Below are 18,326 nucleotides of genomic sequence, written 5' to 3' on the forward strand. Positions count from 1 at the left end.
TTTGTGTGTATGGTAGTTACGTCTGTCTGTCTGATTGTATAGCAGACGGTAGCCCTTATTTCTCCTGAAGCTTTCATCATCTCCCTTATCTCAGTTCAAATGTCATGAAAGCTTCTGCAGCATGCTTGACCTCCTCTCTGGGCCCTGCAGTATGCGAACAGAGTGAGCAGTAATGGACGCCTGACGCGGTCAGGTAAGCCAAATGCTTTCACCGCCATTGGCTAGGCGCGAGTTGCCTTTGATTTTTGATTACATGCTTTCGTATGCTGCAGTAGAAACACTGACAATAAAGGACTTGCCTGATTATCTGGCATTTGTAACATTTGTGTAGTTATAGACTAAGATGCGATTCGAATATGTTTTCTGGTCTGGAATGCCGCACTGAGGTCAGACTTGGGATTAGGCTTTGACATGAAGGGTTCAAGCAGTTCAGTTTAGGAAAGGAATAAGATGATGGTTAATAAAGAATCATTTGAATGGTTATTGAGGATTAATTGAGAATTCACAAACCATCAAACTAAGTTCAAACAAAGATCTCCCACATGCTTCCAAATCCCCAAACTCTGCTTTTCACACACTTGGTGTATTTTTTAAGAGGGGTAGATGGGGGAACAATTAGCGTGCGTGTCAGCCACGCCTGTTCTTATCTGTGCGCTCAAGCTAAACCCTTGAGACTGGGCAGAAAAGAAGGCGGAAATTTGATCTGACTTTTTCTTTAAATGTTATTATAGGTTATGTATCTTAATCCCTGGAATGATGGAATGAATGATAGCTTTGTGATGATTTGCTCTCTGTCAGTGCGTGTGTGTGTGTGTGTGTGTGTGTGTTTGAGCACGCAAATGTGTTTGTATGTGCACATTTACGTATGTGTCTCCTGAATTTTTATCTCCTTCAAACAGCCATAGGCCTATCTTACAGCAGACCAGCCTGGGCTTGGCGACGGGGCCACCTATCTCCCCGCACAAATGCATTGAAATAAACACAGGCTCACGCTGATGTGCAAAGCCCTCAGTAAACTTCAAAAACAGGGGAGTCACAAGTAACTGCTAAACGTTTTGCAGCGTTACACTGTTTTGCCGTGAATCCAGAGTCATGGAGAGCAAGGGAGAGCGCGGAGGAAACATGGTCCGCTGTTGGGTCACACTCCTGGATGACACGCACATTGAACGCGACCTGGAGGTCAGTCTCAAGTCTGTGAGCCCTCACTGTTATCAACCACCTCTGTCTTACAAAAATAGAAAAACCAACAACAAAAAAATGTTTTCTTCTTTGTTTACAGAAAGGTGCAGTGGGTCAGGTGCTGTTTGATAAGGTGTGTGAACATCTCAACCTGCTGGAGAGGGATTACTTTGGTCTAGCTGTGTGGCTTTCCCCCAACACCAAGGTAAATATTTTAGAACTGTTACATAGTATAGAATTCATTTACAAAGAAAGAGAACAACCTCCAGTGTGTTAGCCACGTAGTCTATTTATAACTTTATTTATAAATGTAACAGTGTGTCATTCCAAAATAGACAGTTGATGTAAATTGTCCTTGGCTAGAAATTTTTTGGATAGTGTGCTGGCGGTGGTGGAGAGGTTTCTCGCTCACTCTAAATTTCCTTTATCAGGTGTGGTTGGATTTTTCTAAAGAGCTTCACAAGCAAATATTAGGTATGTAAAGTCATTCCTATTCTGTTGGGTTTGAAGTATAATTTGGCGCTTGGGGTGTATGTGTGTATTATGATGTTTTGGATGTGTTTTGGAATTTTGTTTGAGGAGTATATCTGTTTGGGGTGTATTGTGGCATGTTTTTCAGGTGTCTGGAGTATGTTCTGGTATTTGGCCTGTATTGTAGTGTTTGGAATATTTTTGGGGTGTGCTGTGGCATTTGTAGTGCACTGTAGTGTTTTAAGTATATTGTAGTGTTTGGGGTGTGTTTTACCTGTGTGTTTGTGTGTAGCTCTGAATCTGTTCTCTTCTGCTTGGATTGTAGGTCAAGATGCAACATTCACTTTCAATGTCAAGTTTTACCCACCTGATCCTTCCCTACTGGCAGAAGATATCACCAGGTAAAGGATTGCACACACACACACACACACACACACACACACACACACACACAAACATGCATGGCCCCTCAAGCTAATGTAAATGTATCAGTATTGTCTTTGTATATGTTAACATTTCTCTTTCCTCCAGGTATTTGTTATGTCTACAGCTAAGGTCGGACATCATGACCAGCCGTCTGTCCTGTCCATTAGATGTGTTGGCAGAGCTGGGCTCATACACAGTCCAGTCAGAGTTGGGTGAATACGACTCTGAAGTGCATGGGCAGGGTTACCTCGGTAACATCCCCCTTGCACCACATCAGACCCCGGAGCTAGAGGACGCAGTCACAGAGCTACATCGTTCACACAAGTACAGTATCAGTTAGCCCCACACACATAGATACACACATCCACGCTTACAAGCACACGGGACTGTTGTCATTGTTTGTATATGTGTGTGCATGTGCGTGCGTATGTGTGTGTGTGTGTACAGGTCTATGACTCCAGCTGATGCAGATAAGGTTTTCTTACAGAAGGCCAAAAGCCTGCCCATGTATGGACTGGACCTGCACCCTGCCAAGGTAACACTCGTGAGCATGTGTGTCCCTGCCATTGTGAACATTATGAAATTATTCATTGTCTGTGTGCCAGTGCTGCATTTGATAATTTGTTTTTCTGTGTGTGTGTGTGTGCTTGTGGCTGTGTATATGTCTGTGTGTATGTGTGTAAGGATGCCAGCGAAGGAGATGTAATGCTGGGTGTGTGTGCTGATGGGCTAAAGGTGTATGAGGGTGAGACGCAGATCGATAGTTTTCCGTGGCCCAGAGTTCTAAAGATGTCCTACAAACGTAGCAGATTTCTCCTGAAGATCCTTCAGGAACAGGTAGTCCAGTGTGACCTGATGGCAACACACACTATATATATAGCAGTATAAACAGCTGTGTAATCAGCCGAACTGTGCACTGATACTCTGTACATAATGGAAGACAATGTGTACGTTGTATACAGTGTCTAAAGAGTAGCACTGTAGGGTTGCACATTCTTACTCTGTTATTCACTGTATAATCGTAATGGTATAGTATTGATAAACTGTAATAATGGTGGTGTAATGTAAAGTGTAACCAAGAATATTCCTGCACCATTAATGTTAGCACCATGTAGAAAAATGTAATTAGGAGATATTCTTTGACCGAATGTAAAAATGTCAGAAAAATATGAAATCATATTGTAGTAATGTATTTGTTCCTATATTTTGTTATATGTAATGTAATTAATTCATGTATTTAGTAGTGCTGAAAATCAGGAGTACTTGAGTTTATATGTGTATAGTATAGTTAACAGAGATGAAGAAACAAGATAGAATCCTTATAGAATCCTACTAACAATCAGAGAATACTGTCACAGGAAGAAATCTGATGTGAAATTCAGAATTTTTGAGTATCCATGACAGCTCACTGTGTTCCTCATGTCACAGTATGCTTCTGAAAGTACCCTTATCTTCAACCTACCCAACTACCATGCCTGCAAAAGCCTGTGGAAGACCGCTCTAGAGCACCATGCCTTCTTTAGGTATCTTTCAAGAGTGTGGGTGTGGGTGTGTGTGGATGTGGGTGGGTGTGGGTGGGTGTGTGTATGTGTTCTGGAGGATTTCACAGCTTTACCTGTTGTTACAGTGTAAGTAAAGGCATTATTTTCACTCTCTGAGGTCTCCCACATCACAGTGTGAAAAAGCACATCGTATAGCCATTGTGATTAAAATGGAGTAATTACAGAAGTAAAGAATAACTCCAGATGCCAGATGATATAGTTCCTCTGAGGTAACAATAGAAGTTATCCACTAATCACACAATTAAAAATACCTACTCCCCTGTGAATGCAAAAGTAGGAGTCTCTGTCGCAGCAATTATGAAGGACTATATACCCTATTAGATGCCTAACTCAGTGAAGCATTTATCAAGGCTTATCCAATCACATTGCAGGAACTACCGACAAGACAGATCCTTTCCCAGCCTCCTACACCTGGGATCTACGTTCCATTTCCATGGCAACACTCACACTGAATGTCTGGAAGCCAGCTCCAGCATCAAGCGTCCACCACTACATGTCGCTCGTTCTGCCATCAAGAGGAAAGGTGTGTGTGTATGTGTGTGTGTGTGTGTGTGTGTGTGTGTGTGTGTTTGTGTGCCTGTGTTTTTGTGTTAGTGTGGGTGTACGTTTTGCTTTAATGGGTTTGCAGGTTGGTGAGCGCATGCATGATTGTGTATTTGTGTGTGCGCGCATGCATTTTCATGGGTGGATCTTTCCTGTGTGTGCATATCTTGGTGTGTTTATCTGATGATGGTATTTTTCCAGCAAAAGAAAGCATGCTTGAAACTTTGAAGCGCCCAAATCGTACGGAGCTTGATGATTGGTTCCAGGTGTTAGACGTTGACCAATTACAGCCCAGCTTTGGACTAGGTAGAGTCCAGTTGGATCTGATCTAATTAATCTTGCTTTGACTCATATGTAGTCTTCATTCTGGTATATTCCATCTAAAACAAAATGTTCCTAAATCATCTGAATTGTTATTTGTTACAGTCATTCATGACAGTCACATAAACACAGAAAACATGCAATAATCACTGCTTTATGTCTACAGAAACCTTCGCTGCTGACCAAGCATCCCTGCTGTATGCAACAATAGGCACTAAAACATACAAACATGCACACAAAGTCACATGGATGGATGCAAAGAGCCATGCTTATGGGGAAAGGGAGGAAGGGGAGGGGCCAAATGAGGAGGCAGGGCCTCAGCAGCTGGGTGGGCGGTCCTTCCCACCCCAAGGCTCTCTGTCTTCCAGTAAGTTCAGTCTCCTCCTGTCTACCTGCCTGTCCAAGTCTACTGTGCAGCTTCTTCACCTTCTTCCTTTTTGTCCTTGGATATTTTGTGAGCTTTGTAAGAACAAAGTTAAATTAGTACTCTCATATGTTTTGACAGCATGACTGACTTACACTAAACTATATTTCTACATATTTGTGTTTCCTGTACAGATACAAACATTTTGAAAAGTGGTGTTCCCCAGAGTTGGAAGCAGCATGCTGATGACTGGTATGACCTTCTCAATCCTAGAGCCTCAAAATCCTCTACTTGGATCCTGGAGACTGCACCATGTGAGTTAATAAACATGGTCTTCAGTCTGAACATGAGAAGCAGAGTGAACCTCTCCACAGTTCCCAGTAACATTAACGCTGTCCTCTTCAGGTACAACTAAGAGTGCGTTCAGACATTGGCAGCTTTGGTTCGATTAAAGTGAATCATGGTGTGATTGCTTCAATGCCACATTCCAGCTAACAGGAGCCAGTTGGGCTGATGTGACGGTGTAGTGGGTAGAGACAATGACAGTTGTAATAATGTTTCTGTTTGGTTTCACCACAGCATCTCTGCAGTCTTCGCAACTTTGGGAACAAAGACGGGAGCTGGAGAAGAATGAATGGGAAGAAAGAACCTCAGAGGAGAGTGCAGAAGTTGTCAAAATAATGAAAGAGGCTCAGTATATGAGAGATGGGTCAGAGGGATTAGAGGTTGAAACAAGACTAAAGAGAGCAGATATTGCTGGAGAAAGTCTGGAGATGGTTATTGTAGGAAAACAGCCAATAATGAAGAGCATGGAAGAAAAACTAGAAGAACAAGAGGATGGAGCAAGATTGCAGAATGTAGTAATTCATCAACAGAGAACACAAGAAGTACAAAGATATGATGGACAACCTCAAGAAGTTTTTACTGGGCGAAAGATAAGAAAGGTGGAAATAGTTGGGGGGAAACAGGAACTCTTGGTGGGAGGTCAAGTGGTTTCTGAGGAGACAATAGAGGGATTAGAGAAAAAATTACTGGAATTGGAGAGTATTGAACAAAGAGTACAGGACACAGAAGGTCTGAAAGTCAGATTTCGGGAAGGGGAAATTCTGGAAGAGAAACTGCGGCAAGCTGAACAGGAACGAGCCCTGCGAAGACAGCAGGACGATTGGCACATTCTGATGCATCACAGGCACTTGGCTGCAGGTATGTCATGTGATCAACTCTGCAAAAGTTGCTATTAATACCAAGCATGTTTATATGTGCAAATAGAACACAGTTGCTGATGTTTAAGCAAAATGCAGCATTTTTAAAACATTTTGGCAAATGCTACACCCAGTGTACACTTCCAGAAGATATCTCTTAGACAACTAGTATAATATCAAGCCACCTCCGGGGTAGATCAGGTAAAAAGAGTAGTGTGTAAGAGAATGTCATACAGTATAATGAAGAGCTACAGGGCAGCAGGACTTTCAGTAGACAATTCATTCCTATCAATTCTCATTGTACTTATGACTTGCACAGGTGCCAAGACAGAAGTGGCACTCCAGACAGGTGGGATTCAGCAGTGGGAGGAGAAGACTTTGCAAAGGCCAAACCCTCTTCCACCCATCCACACTGAAGATAACTGGCATGTCCTGCTGAACCTGCCTCCCATGTCTCCACAGGAGTCCTGGTTAACGCTGTCCCCTTCAGGTACAACTAAGAGTGCGTTCAGACATTGGCAGCTTTGGTTCGATTAAAGTGAACCGTGATGCAATTGCTTCAATGCTACATTCCAGCTAACAGGAGCCAGTTGGGCTGATGTGACGGTGTAGTGGGTAGAGACAATGACAGTTGTAATAATGTTTCTGTTTGGTTTCACCACAGCATCTCTGCAGTCTTCGCAACTTTGGGAACAAAGACAGGAGCTGGAGAAGAATGAATGGGAAGAAAGAACCTCAGAGGAGAGTGCAGAAGTTGTCAAAATAATGAAAGAGGCTCAGTATATGAGAGATGGGTCAGAGGGATTAGAGGTTGAAACAAGACTAAAGAGAGCAGATATTGCTGGAGAAAGTCTGGAGATGGTTATTGTAGGAAAACAGCCAATAATGAAGAGCACGGAAGAAAAACTAGAAGAACAAGAGGATGGAGCAAGATTGCAGAATGTAGTAATTCATCAACAGAGAACACAAGAAGTACAAAGATATGATGGACAACCTCAAGAAGTTTTTACTGGGCGAAAGATAAGAAAGGTGGAAATAGTTGGGGGGAAACAGGAACTCTTGGTGGGAGGTCAAGTGGTTTCTGAGGAGACAATAGAGGGATTAGAGAAAAAATTACTGGAATTGGAGAGTATTGAACAAAGAGTACAGGACACAGAAGGTCTGAAAGTCAGATTTCGGGAAGGGGAAATTCTGGAAGAGAAACTGCGGCAAGCTGAACAGGAACGAGCCCAGCGAAGACAGCAGGACGATTGGCACATTCTGATGCATCACAGGCACTTGGCTGCAGGTATGTCATGTGATCAACTCTGCAAAAGTTGCTATTAATACCAAGCATGTTTATATGTGCAAATAGAACACAGTTGCTGATGTTTAAGCAAAATGCAGCATTTTTAAAACATTTTGGCAAATGCTACACCCAGTGTACACTTCCAGAAGATATCTCTTAGACAACTAGTATAATATCAAGCCACCTCTGGGGTAGATCAGGTAAAAAGAGTAGTGTGTAAGAGAATGTCATACAGTATAATGAAGAGCTACAGGGCAGCAGGACTTTCAGTAGACAATTCATTCCTATCAATTCTCATTGTACTTATGACTTGCACAGGTGCCAAGACAGAAGTGGCACTCCAGACAGGTGGGATTCAGCAGTGGGAGGAGAAGACTTTGCAAAGGCCAAACCCTCTTCCACCCATCCACACTGAAGATAACTGGCATGTCCTGCTGAACCTGCCTCCCAGGTCTCCACAGGAGTCCTGGTTAACGCTGTCCCCTTCAGGTACAACTAAGAGTGCGTTCAGACATTGGCAGCTTTGGTTCGATTAAAGTGAACCGTGATGCGATTGCTTCAATGCCACATTCCAGCTAACAGGAGCCAGTTGGGCTGATGTGACGGTGTAGTGGGTAGAGACAATGACAGTTGTAATAATGTTTCTGTTTGGTTTCACCACAGCATCTCTGCAGTCTTCGCAACTTTGGGAACAAAGACGGGAGCTGGAGAAGAATGAATGGGAAGAAAGAACCTCAGAGGAGAGTGCAGAAGTTGTCAAAATAATGAAAGAGGCTCAGTATATGAGAGATGGGTCAGAGGGATTAGAGGTTGAAACAAGACTAAAGAGAGCAGATATTGCTGGAGAAAGTCTGGAGATGGTTATTGTAGGAAAACAGCCAATAATGAAGAGCACGGAAGAAAAACTAGAAGAACAAGAGGATGGAGCAAGATTGCAGAATGTAGTAATTCATCAACAGAGAACACAAGAAGTACAAAGATATGATGGACAACCTCAAGACGTTTTTACTGGGCGAAAGATAAGAAAGGTGGAAATAGTTGGGGGGAAACAGGAACTCTTGGTGGGAGGTCAAGTGGTTTCTGAGGAGACAATAGAGGGATTAGAGAAAAAATTACTGGAATTGGAGAGTATTGAACAAAGAGTACAGGACACAGAAGGTCTGAAAGTCAGATTTCGGGAAGGGGAAATTCTGGAAGAGAAACTGCGGCAAGCTGAACAGGAACGAGCCCTGCGAAGACAGCAGGACGATTGGCACATTCTGATGCATCACAGGCACTTGGCTGCAGGTATGTCATGTGATCAACTCTGCAAAAGTTGCTATTAATACCAAGCATGTTTATATGTGCAAATAGAACACAGTTGCTGATGTTTAAGCAAAATGCAGCATTTTTAAAACATTTTGGCAAATGCTACACCCAGTGTACACTTCCAGAAGATATCTCTTAGACAACTAGTATAATATCAAGCCACCTCCGGGGTAGATCAGGTAAAAAGAGTAGTGTGTAAGAGAATGTCATACAGTATAATGAAGAGCTACAGGGCAGCAGGACTTTCAGTAGACAATTCATTCCTATCAATTCTCATTGTACTTATGACTTGCACAGGTGCCAAGACAGAAGTGGCACTCCAGACAGGTGGGATTCAGCAGTGGGAGGAGAAGACTTTGCAAAGGCCAAACCCTCTTCCACCCATCCACACTGAAGATAACTGGCATGTCCTGCTGAACCTGCCTCCCAGGTCTCCACAGGAGTCCTGGTTAACGCTGTCCCCTTCAGGTACAACTAAGAGTGCGTTCAGACATTGGCAGCTTTGGTTCGATTAAAGTGAACCGTGATGCGATTGCTTCAATGCCACATTCCAGCTAACAGGAGCCAGTTGGGCTGATGTGACGGTGTAGTGGGTAGAGACAATGACAGTTGTAATAATGTTTCTGTTTGGTTTCACCACAGCATCTCTGCAGTCTTCGCAACTTTGGGAACAAAGACGGGAGCTGGAGAAGAATGAATGGGAAGAAAGAACCTCAGAGGAGAGTGCAGAAGTTGTCAAAATAATGAAAGAGGCTCAGTATATGAGAGATGGGTCAGAGGGATTAGAGGTTGAAACAAGACTAAAGAGAGCAGATATTGCTGGAGAAAGTCTGGAGATGGTTATTGTAGGAAAACAGCCAATAATGAAGAGCACGGAAGAAAAACTAGAAGAACAAGAGGATGGAGCAAGATTGCAGAATGTAGTAATTCATCAACAGAGAACACAAGAAGTACAAAGATATGATGGACAACCTCAAGACGTTTTTACTGGGCGAAAGATAAGAAAGGTGGAAATAGTTGGGGGGAAACAGGAACTCTTGGTGGGAGGTCAAGTGGTTTCTGAGGAGACAATAGAGGGATTAGAGAAAAAATTACTGGAATTGGAGAGTATTGAACAAAGAGTACAGGACACAGAAGGTCTGAAAGTCAGATTTCGGGAAGGGGAAATTCTGGAAGAGAAACTGCGGCAAGCTGAACAGGAACGAGCCCTGCGAAGACAGCAGGACGATTGGCACATTCTGATGCATCACAGGCACTTGGCTGCAGGTATGTCATGTGATCAACTCTGCAAAAGTTGCTATTAATACCAAGCATGTTTATATGTGCAAATAGAACACAGTTGCTGATGTTTAAGCAAAATGCAGCATTTTTAAAACATTTTGGCAAATGCTACACCCAGTGTACACTTCCAGAAGATATCTCTTAGACAACTAGTATAATATCAAGCCACCTCCGGGGTAGATCAGGTAAAAAGAGTAGTGTGTAAGAGAATGTCATACAGTATAATGAAGAGCTACAGGGCAGCAGGACTTTCAGTAGACAATTCATTCCTATCAATTCTCATTGTACTTATGACTTGCACAGGTGCCAAGACAGAAGTGGCACTCCAGACAGGTGGGATTCAGCAGTGGGAGGAGAAGACTTTGCAAAGGCCAAACCCTCTTCCACCCATCCACACTGAAGATAACTGGCATGTCCTGCTGAACCTGCCTCCCAGGTCTCCACAGGAGTCCTGGTTAACGCTGTCCCCTTCAGGTACAACTAAGAGTGCGTTCAGACATTGGCAGCTTTGGTTTGATTAAAGTGAACCGTGATGCGATTGCTTCAATGCCACATTCCAGCTAACAGGAGCCAGTTGGGCTGATGTGACGGTGTAGTGGGTAGAGACAATGACAGTTGTAATAATGTTTCTGTTTGGTTTCACCACAGCATCTCTGCAGTCTTCGCAACTTTGGGAACAAAGACGGGAGCTGGAGAAGAATGAATGGGAAGAAAGAACCTCAGAGGAGAGTGCAGAAGTTGTCAAAATAATGAAAGAGGCTCAGTATATGAGAGATGGGTCAGAGGGATTAGAGGTTGAAACAAGACTAAAGAGAGCAGATATTGCTGGAGAAAGTCTGGAGATGGTTATTGTAGGAAAACAGCCAATAATGAAGAGCACGGAAGAAAAACTAGAAGAACAAGAGGATGGAGCAAGATTGCAGAATGTAGTAATTCATCAACAGAGAACACAAGAAGTACAAAGATATGATGGACAACCTCAAGAAGTTTTTACTGGGCGAAAGATAAGAAAGGTGGAAATAGTTGGGGGGAAACAGGAACTCTTGGTGGGAGGTCAAGTGGTTTCTGAGGAGACAATAGAGGGATTAGAGAAAAAATTACTGGAATTGGAGAGTATTGAAGAAAGACTACAGGACATAGAAGGTCTGAAAGTCAGATTGCTGGAAGTGGAAATTCTGGAAGAGAAACTGCGGCAAGCTGAACAGGAACGAGCCCTGCGAAGACAGCAGGATGATTGGCACATTCTGTTGTATCACAGGCCTTTGGCTGCAGGTATGTCATGTGATCAACTCTGCAACAGCTGCTAATACCAAACATGTTTAAATGTACAAATGGAGCTGCTAATACCAAACATGTTTAAATGTACAAATGGAACACAATTGCTGATGTTTAGGCAAAATGCGGCATTTTTTAAACATTTTGGCAAATGCTACACCCAGTGTACACTTCCAGAAGATATCACTTAAACAACTGGTATAATATCAAGCCACCTCCAGGATAGATCACGTAAAAACAGTAGTATGTAAGAGAATGTTACATAGTATAATGAAGTGCTACAGTTCAGCAGGAGTTTCCTACCAAAGTCCTCCTCTGAATACTGCAGTAGAAAATGAATTCCCATCAGTTCTCATTGTACTTATGACTTGCACAGGTGCCAAGACAGAAGTGGCACTCCAGACAGGTGGGATTCAGCAGTGGGAGGAGAAGACTTTGCAAAGGCCAAACCCTCTTCCACCCATCCACACTGAAGATAACTCGCATGTCCTGCTGAACCTGCCTCCCAGGTCTCCACAGGAGTCCTGGTTAACGCTGTCTCTTTCAGGTACAACTAAGAGTGCGTTCAGACATTGGCAGCTTTGGTTTGATTAAAGTGAACTATGATGTAATTGCTCTGTTAATGTGGCTTGTCAGAGCAAGTGAGAACACTGCCTTTGGAACCCTGGTGCATGCCAAATAAGGCCTGGTAAAAATATCACCAGATATACACAAATCCCACAAGTATATTTAACCTATCCTAGAAGGTTATTATAAAAGTTTGGCACTATAGTAGTTATTGGCACAAAATATTCCATTGTAACTTGCAATCTAGAGTACTCAACCGAGGAAGCCACATAAAACCTGAGGGGTAGAGACATGAATACTTCTACAAGTAATGTTCACATGTGTAGGGAGCACTAAAAATGTGGGTAGTAAACATCCCCCCTCTACAAACAAGTGAATAAATGTTCTGTGATGCGATAGCTAGAATTAGCTTGATAGCTTAAGCATATATAATTAGCTAATTATAATAATTATAATTATAATTAGAGGTTTGGAAACCGGTTTTGGTTACACCATAGTGCAATGGACTTTAATGGAGAAGATTCTAGAACAGTGTCAGTACATACCAAGTTCAAATCATTTCGTCACAATTACCCTACAATTGAAAAGATTCCCATAGAGCTCTCCTGGACAGAGCGTTTCAAGAGGTGCTCTTGCTTCTCTGCGCAGATGTAGGCGCTTCTGCCTCCTTTGTAAGGCCTTATAAACCTTGTAAACTAAGCTGCAGCACACACACCCAATAAATGAATGCACCTCTCTTCTTCAGATGAGGAAGACAGACCTGTGGTGCCCATGGTAACAGAGAGTAGGCAGCAGGAGGAGGAGAGGAGATGGCAAGACGAAAGGAAAGACAGTCAGGTGAAAGAAGTGCTCCAGGTGAAGGAATCCTCCCAGCCACCCATCGCAGGCCAGAGAGCAAGCCAGCTCCAGAGGGAAGTGAACGATGACTGGTTTGTCCAGCTGAATCCTTCTCCTAAACAATCAGGTAGACACACAGGCACAGTTCCCAGGACCAAGATTAGTACTAATCCTAGACTAAAAAGTACTTTTAATGGGGAATCACCTCTGACATTACAATATGTTCCAAAACTGTGCTTTATCTGTGTAGAAGAAACCAGTACACACATACTGATTATCTCACCCCAAAGCATCTAATGCCAAACGTCTCGCTCCAGGTGTCTCACACCAAGCGTCTCACTCATAGGTGTCACACACCAAGCATCGTAACCTTAAGCATTTCACACCACACCTCTCATACCAAGCAGCAGTTGCACATCTGCGCACATTTTAAAACAGAGAGCAGAAAGTGAGGCTAGCTGGAGAGTGACTAACTTTGGCAGAAACGGTAATGGCAGCGTGGAAGTGAGTCAAAGTGGCATAGAACCTTCTGAAGAGGACCAGAGGGTTCCACTGGGAAGGAAGAAGAGCTTCCTGATTTTTAGATAGATAGATAGATAGATAGATAGATAGATAGATAGATAGATAGATAGATAGATAGATAGATAGATAGATAGATAGATAGATTGATTGATTGATTGATTGATTGATTGATTGATTGATTGATTGAACTTTGTCATTGCTCAGTACAAGGCAACAAAATACAGGTAGCATCTACCAGAAGTGCAGGTAGTGGCAATGTGCAAGACATCCTTTGTGCTTTTGGATTTGCTACTTTTCGAGAAGACTGAGCCTTTATTCAATAAACTCATCTGGCCAGTTACCCAGGTGACTCTAAATAGAAAGGAAAGACAAGGAAAAGCATTAAGGTAGAATGAAAGAGGAGAATGTGACAGCAGAGGGGCAGAGAGGAGCAAAGCCACTTCAGCCATTTTGTTATAACAATATCAGAATTTTCCTGGCTTCCACAAAGAGGTTATAAAGCACTCACTGATGTGTGGGAACCCTACTCTTATTAATCTTGGGCTATAGCTTACCTTATTCCAAATCTATTTATACTTCATGTAAGATTGGTATAAAATAGTCAGAAAGCCTTTGTCATAATGACGCCAGTCACAGTGACAGACAAGAACATCATGGCCAAGAAGAGCATGGCAGAGGAAGAGACGAGAACTCAGGTGCAGGTGGTGGAAAAGCCAGAGTCAGTCCCTTATCCACCAGCAGAGGGCAGCAACACCACAGAGAGAGGGCCATGATGACTGGTTTATCCTTTTAAATGCTCCTCCAATGGATTCATGTAAAAACATACACATGCACATATTTGTATTGTTACCTTTGTGGAGGTTTTCTGGATATAGAACTGTGTATACTATAGATTAATTTATTAGTAACCGAAAAAAAGTCTACTAGCTCTTATAATCTTTAATCAACACACAGCTAAAGGAAGAAAGAAATACATTTTAGGGTATTTGATTGTTTCCAGTGCCTGTTGCTGGGGTTTATGAAGACACAATCGACATGAGAACTCCGCAAATAGACACAAGAGTGTCTGAGCCGGTGAGAATGAAGGGACGAGAAGTTATGATAGACGTGAAGCCTATGATCATTGAAGAGAAGCATTTGATCATCGGAGAGAAGCACACGATCATCAGAGAGAATCCACTGAAAGTTGGAGAAGTGGAGAAGATTCCAGGTGCACTGCAGGAGGTCGATGACAGCTGGTTCGTGCTCTTCGACTGGACACCATTTGAGAGGAGGAGCGTTGGCACAGGTAACGCTAGCTGATCCAGACTGTCTCTGCGTTAGAAGCTCAAGTGTTGCTTTTACAAGATGTCGCCATTTCAAGGGGGATATGCAGGGATATGCTTCTGTCCTTAATGACATTCTTACAAACAAACATGGCTGCACTGTTCCGCTTGTACCGCAGAAGTGTCGGACACTTGGCTCTCAGAGGAGAGGAGAACAAAGGAGGTGCAGGAGAGGAAGATCCGGGAAGAGGAGCGGAGGAAGCAGGAGGCACGTGCCCTCCTGCAGGGGGAGGCGAGCAACAAATGGTTTGTCCTGCTGGAGACTCCAAAAGGAGGTAGAGTGAACCCATGATTCAGTAGAATCCCTACAGCTGAACTAACATGTGCTGTTGCAATAACACCTGTACAGTGCTGAATTAACACCAGCAGTGCCGAATTAACACATACGGTGCTGAATCAACACCTGCGATGTTGAATTAAGATGTACAGTATTGAATGAACAACCTACAATTTTATAATGAATTTAGATGTGCAGTGTTGAATTAACACGTGCAGTCTTTAATTAGCACATATAGTGTTGCATGAACACCTACAGCGCTGAATTAACACCCGCAGTGTTGAATGAACTTTGTGTTGAACTATTATTGTGTGGAATGATGATCATGTTCATTCGGGGACCTGAATGAACCAGCTGGACCCATATTAACACTATTCAACACTACATGGGTTAATTCAGCAAAGTAGGTGTTGAGGAAAGCACTCAGAGAGCCACCAAGCTGTTTCTCTCTCTCTGACTGATTCTGACCTATGTTATGTTTTCCCCTCCCCCTGGCTGCCTTGTCCAGTGAAAGAATTAGATAGGAGAGCTACTGAGGAGCGAGTGATGGAGGAGGAGTTGAAGAAGCGAGTGACGGAGGAGGAGCGGCGTAAAAGAGCAGCTGTGGACGAGAGGAGGGCAGTACAGCTCCCATGGGAGGAGAAAGATGACTGGTTTATACTACTGTCTGTGTCTCCTAGAGAGCCAGGTAAACACACCCAACACAAACATGCATTTGTCTGTAGCATTTCTACAGAGAGCTAGACCTACGACTGGAGTCGTGAAGCCGTTTCGGAGCTCAGACCTGCGGTGTGTGCTGGGTCGTCTGGGCCTTGATAAGCCCAGGCGGCGGGCAGTGATGATGACCAACTAAAACCCGTGTGTCTCTCCTTCTAGCCCTCAAACCTCCCCCAGTTCCTGTCATGTCCCCAGTCCCAGTGGCTGTGCCTAAGACCCACCCACTGCCCCCAGCCGACCAACCACTGACATCCACTCCCACTGCCCGGCCTGCCCCCATCACAAGACCGACCTATCAGGAAGAAAGAACAAAGATGCAGGACATCACACAAGAATCAATACAGGACATCACACAAGAGGTTTGAAACAGGAGCACCCAAACAGAAACACACACAAACACATCCCAATAACATATATGCACGCATTCACCCAAACAGAAGGCATCCTATACATATATAAGTTAAATACATCCAATCGGTGTGATCTATCTTATATCCCACATTATATAGGGGCACCATGTAACATAATTGATTAACTTGAGATGGCGGTTTAAGATTGATTTACATTTTCACTGAGGATCCTGGGTGACTGGGTTTGATGTGTGCGTGGGAAAGTTCTCCGGTGAGTTACCTGTTAACGCATCTTAACGCATGTCTTCCTCTACAGGAAACAGAATCATCAGTCCTCATCAGAGAGGTGAAGCACCTAATCACTCCTTTTATCATTTCGTCTCTTTGATTCTTGTCCATTTTAAAGCTATTTGTTGTACATCATTAAGCACAGAAAGCGAACTGAAGTGCACACAGCAAACAGGCATTTCCGTGAAATTAAATATGTTTTCTTTGATATCTGAGACTGAAATGTACTGCTGCGGCTTCAATCTTTGCCACTTTGTTCCTCTGCCACAGAGAAAAGCGAAGAGAATCGAGGGAGAAACGATATTTATCCGCCACAGTATCCTTATGCTGGAGGTAGGTTATATTTCTGCTGAGCATCCTGTGAGAACTAAAATCTGTTGTTTTAACTTTAGAGAAAGTGGTGTTTATATTTGCTTTATGTACAAGACACATCAACAAACCACTACTTTCTCTCTTTCTGCTTCTCTCTCTCTCTCCTTCTCCTTCTCTCCCCCCTTCTCTCCTCTCTGTCTTTTTCTCTCTCTCATAGAACTTTGATGAGACTCCGGAGGTGGTGTTAAGGCATCATGCCAGTATCAGGGAGTTAAAGCGTCTCTTCCTGGAGGATGTTCCTGTATTCGGCCCCACCGAATGGGACAAGCGCCTCTCCACACACACCCCCGTCAAGATCCCCAAGGTGACCAATGGCGACCTCTTCCTCGGCATGGATTTAGTAAGCCTCTCTCTCTCTCTCACACAAATACACATGTACATAGCAAATAGGTACATTCAAACGCTAAATTTGTCCATTAGATGGAGCTAGTATAAAAACACAAAGCAGCTTTATTTTGACATTTTTCTGAGTTGTTGAGCGCTGTTAAGAACGCGTCGGATGACACATGGTTTTATTTTTCAGATGGCAGATGAAATATTGGTCACGTAATTCAGCTGCGCTTCCTTATTAAGACTCATCTTTCTTTTTCTCATTCCTGAGCAGCACAAAATCCTCTTTCTTCAGCATTTAGTCACTGACACATTGCTGTTTTGGTTGGTTTTTAATGCGTTCTGCATTCATTTTTCTTAAAAATTGGAGCTTATATTTAATATCTGCCGATATGTAATGTGTTTTATAATACTCAGTAGGCTTTAATATAAGATGATATGTTTTGTTTATTATAACCTTTTAAAATCTATGTTCATTGTAAGAAACTAATGTGGATTTATAAGAGAGTGAATGTAAGGCTCCTGAATCCTTCTGTCAGTATTCGGGTAGCCATGTTTGGTTCTGTTTAGCTAACACCAGTGCTGTCATCAGTTCAACAATAAAGAGATTTGATCTCAGCTCGTTTTGGAAACGCCAGCAGTTCTTCATGCACTACCTCAGCCATGAGCCAAGATCTTGAACTGGGGTCAGGATTGCTGTTCTGGTCTTCATCATCACCAGTGTAGCCTGCCTTAGCTTGTCCTCAAATGGTGATTCGTGAGCAAAATCAGAAGTCCATCTGTCACCAGAGCAAGATTGATTTGAAAAGCACCAGTGAGTTTGGTATAAGGTCCTCATGGGGCTTACTGGGAGAGGCTAAGTCATGTTACTGTTTACTGGGAGAGGCTATGTCATGTGACTGGGTTACTGGTTGCCAGCCTGCACAACTAGCCTGCTGTCTAGAATTTTCTGTATTATAAATCAGCACTGGAGTAATCTCCACTTTTTGACCTCACAGATGGGACTGCCACAATTACCTGACTTGCATGCATTTATCCATGTATTAGAGGAACAGGACAGGTCTAGGACCAGTACTTTTCACAGGATACAGAACTGAATTCATCAGGATTTAAAGGTATAAACTGATCCTGTATCAGCATACATCCTCTGTTTGATCAGTGCAGAACCCAGTGTGTGGCAGGAGATAGTGGAGGGTGTTTGGGCTCAGTGGTTGGTCCCCTTTCATACCCTGGCTGACATTTCTTTGAAGATTCCTTTTTGAAACCGGATGTGTACACATATACATATTCTTTCACACAACTGCAGTAGGCTATTCAATATAAACACAGAAAAACAATATGAGATGAGACCAGATTGTTGACAAAAGAACTCAGACAAAAATATGGATCGATGCAATACAGCCGATGGATATTAAATATGTTATAATAAAACAATGTAAAGCTTTTTAAAATGATAGATTATGATATAAATTAGAGCATTATTTTATCATATTTCATGTTTGTTTTCCAAGCAAAAGCTTT

General features: G+C 42.9%; 1 protein-coding gene across 1 annotated transcript; it reads left to right on the forward strand.

Annotated features, from left to right (window-relative positions):
• The first annotated feature begins 1,017 nt into the window (after positions 1-1,017).
• epb41b (erythrocyte membrane protein band 4.1b) lies at positions 1,018-17,423 on the forward strand. Its single transcript, XM_027001193.2, has 31 exons — positions 1,018-1,179; positions 1,280-1,384; positions 1,611-1,653; positions 1,976-2,051; positions 2,182-2,400; positions 2,524-2,611; positions 2,761-2,913; positions 3,505-3,599; positions 4,010-4,161; positions 4,383-4,487; positions 4,669-4,869; positions 5,061-5,180; positions 5,446-6,069; positions 6,388-6,558; positions 6,733-7,356; positions 7,675-7,845; positions 8,020-8,643; positions 8,962-9,132; positions 9,307-9,930; positions 10,249-10,419; positions 10,594-11,217; positions 11,597-11,767; positions 12,533-12,751; positions 14,147-14,434; positions 14,591-14,746; positions 15,257-15,436; positions 15,625-15,824; positions 16,132-16,161; positions 16,374-16,436; positions 16,633-16,815; positions 16,999-17,423. Exons 1-31 carry the CDS (start codon positions 1,093-1,095, stop codon positions 17,023-17,025), a joined length of 6,765 nt encoding a protein of 2,254 aa, XP_026856994.2. The 5' UTR covers positions 1,018-1,092; the 3' UTR covers positions 17,026-17,423.
• The last annotated feature ends 903 nt before the right edge of the window (positions 17,424-18,326 follow it).

Source organism: Electrophorus electricus, chromosome 5 (assembly GCF_013358815.1).
Source record: "Electrophorus electricus isolate fEleEle1 chromosome 5, fEleEle1.pri, whole genome shotgun sequence".
In the NCBI taxonomy this organism is placed as follows: Eukaryota; Metazoa; Chordata; class Actinopteri; order Gymnotiformes; family Gymnotidae; genus Electrophorus; species Electrophorus electricus.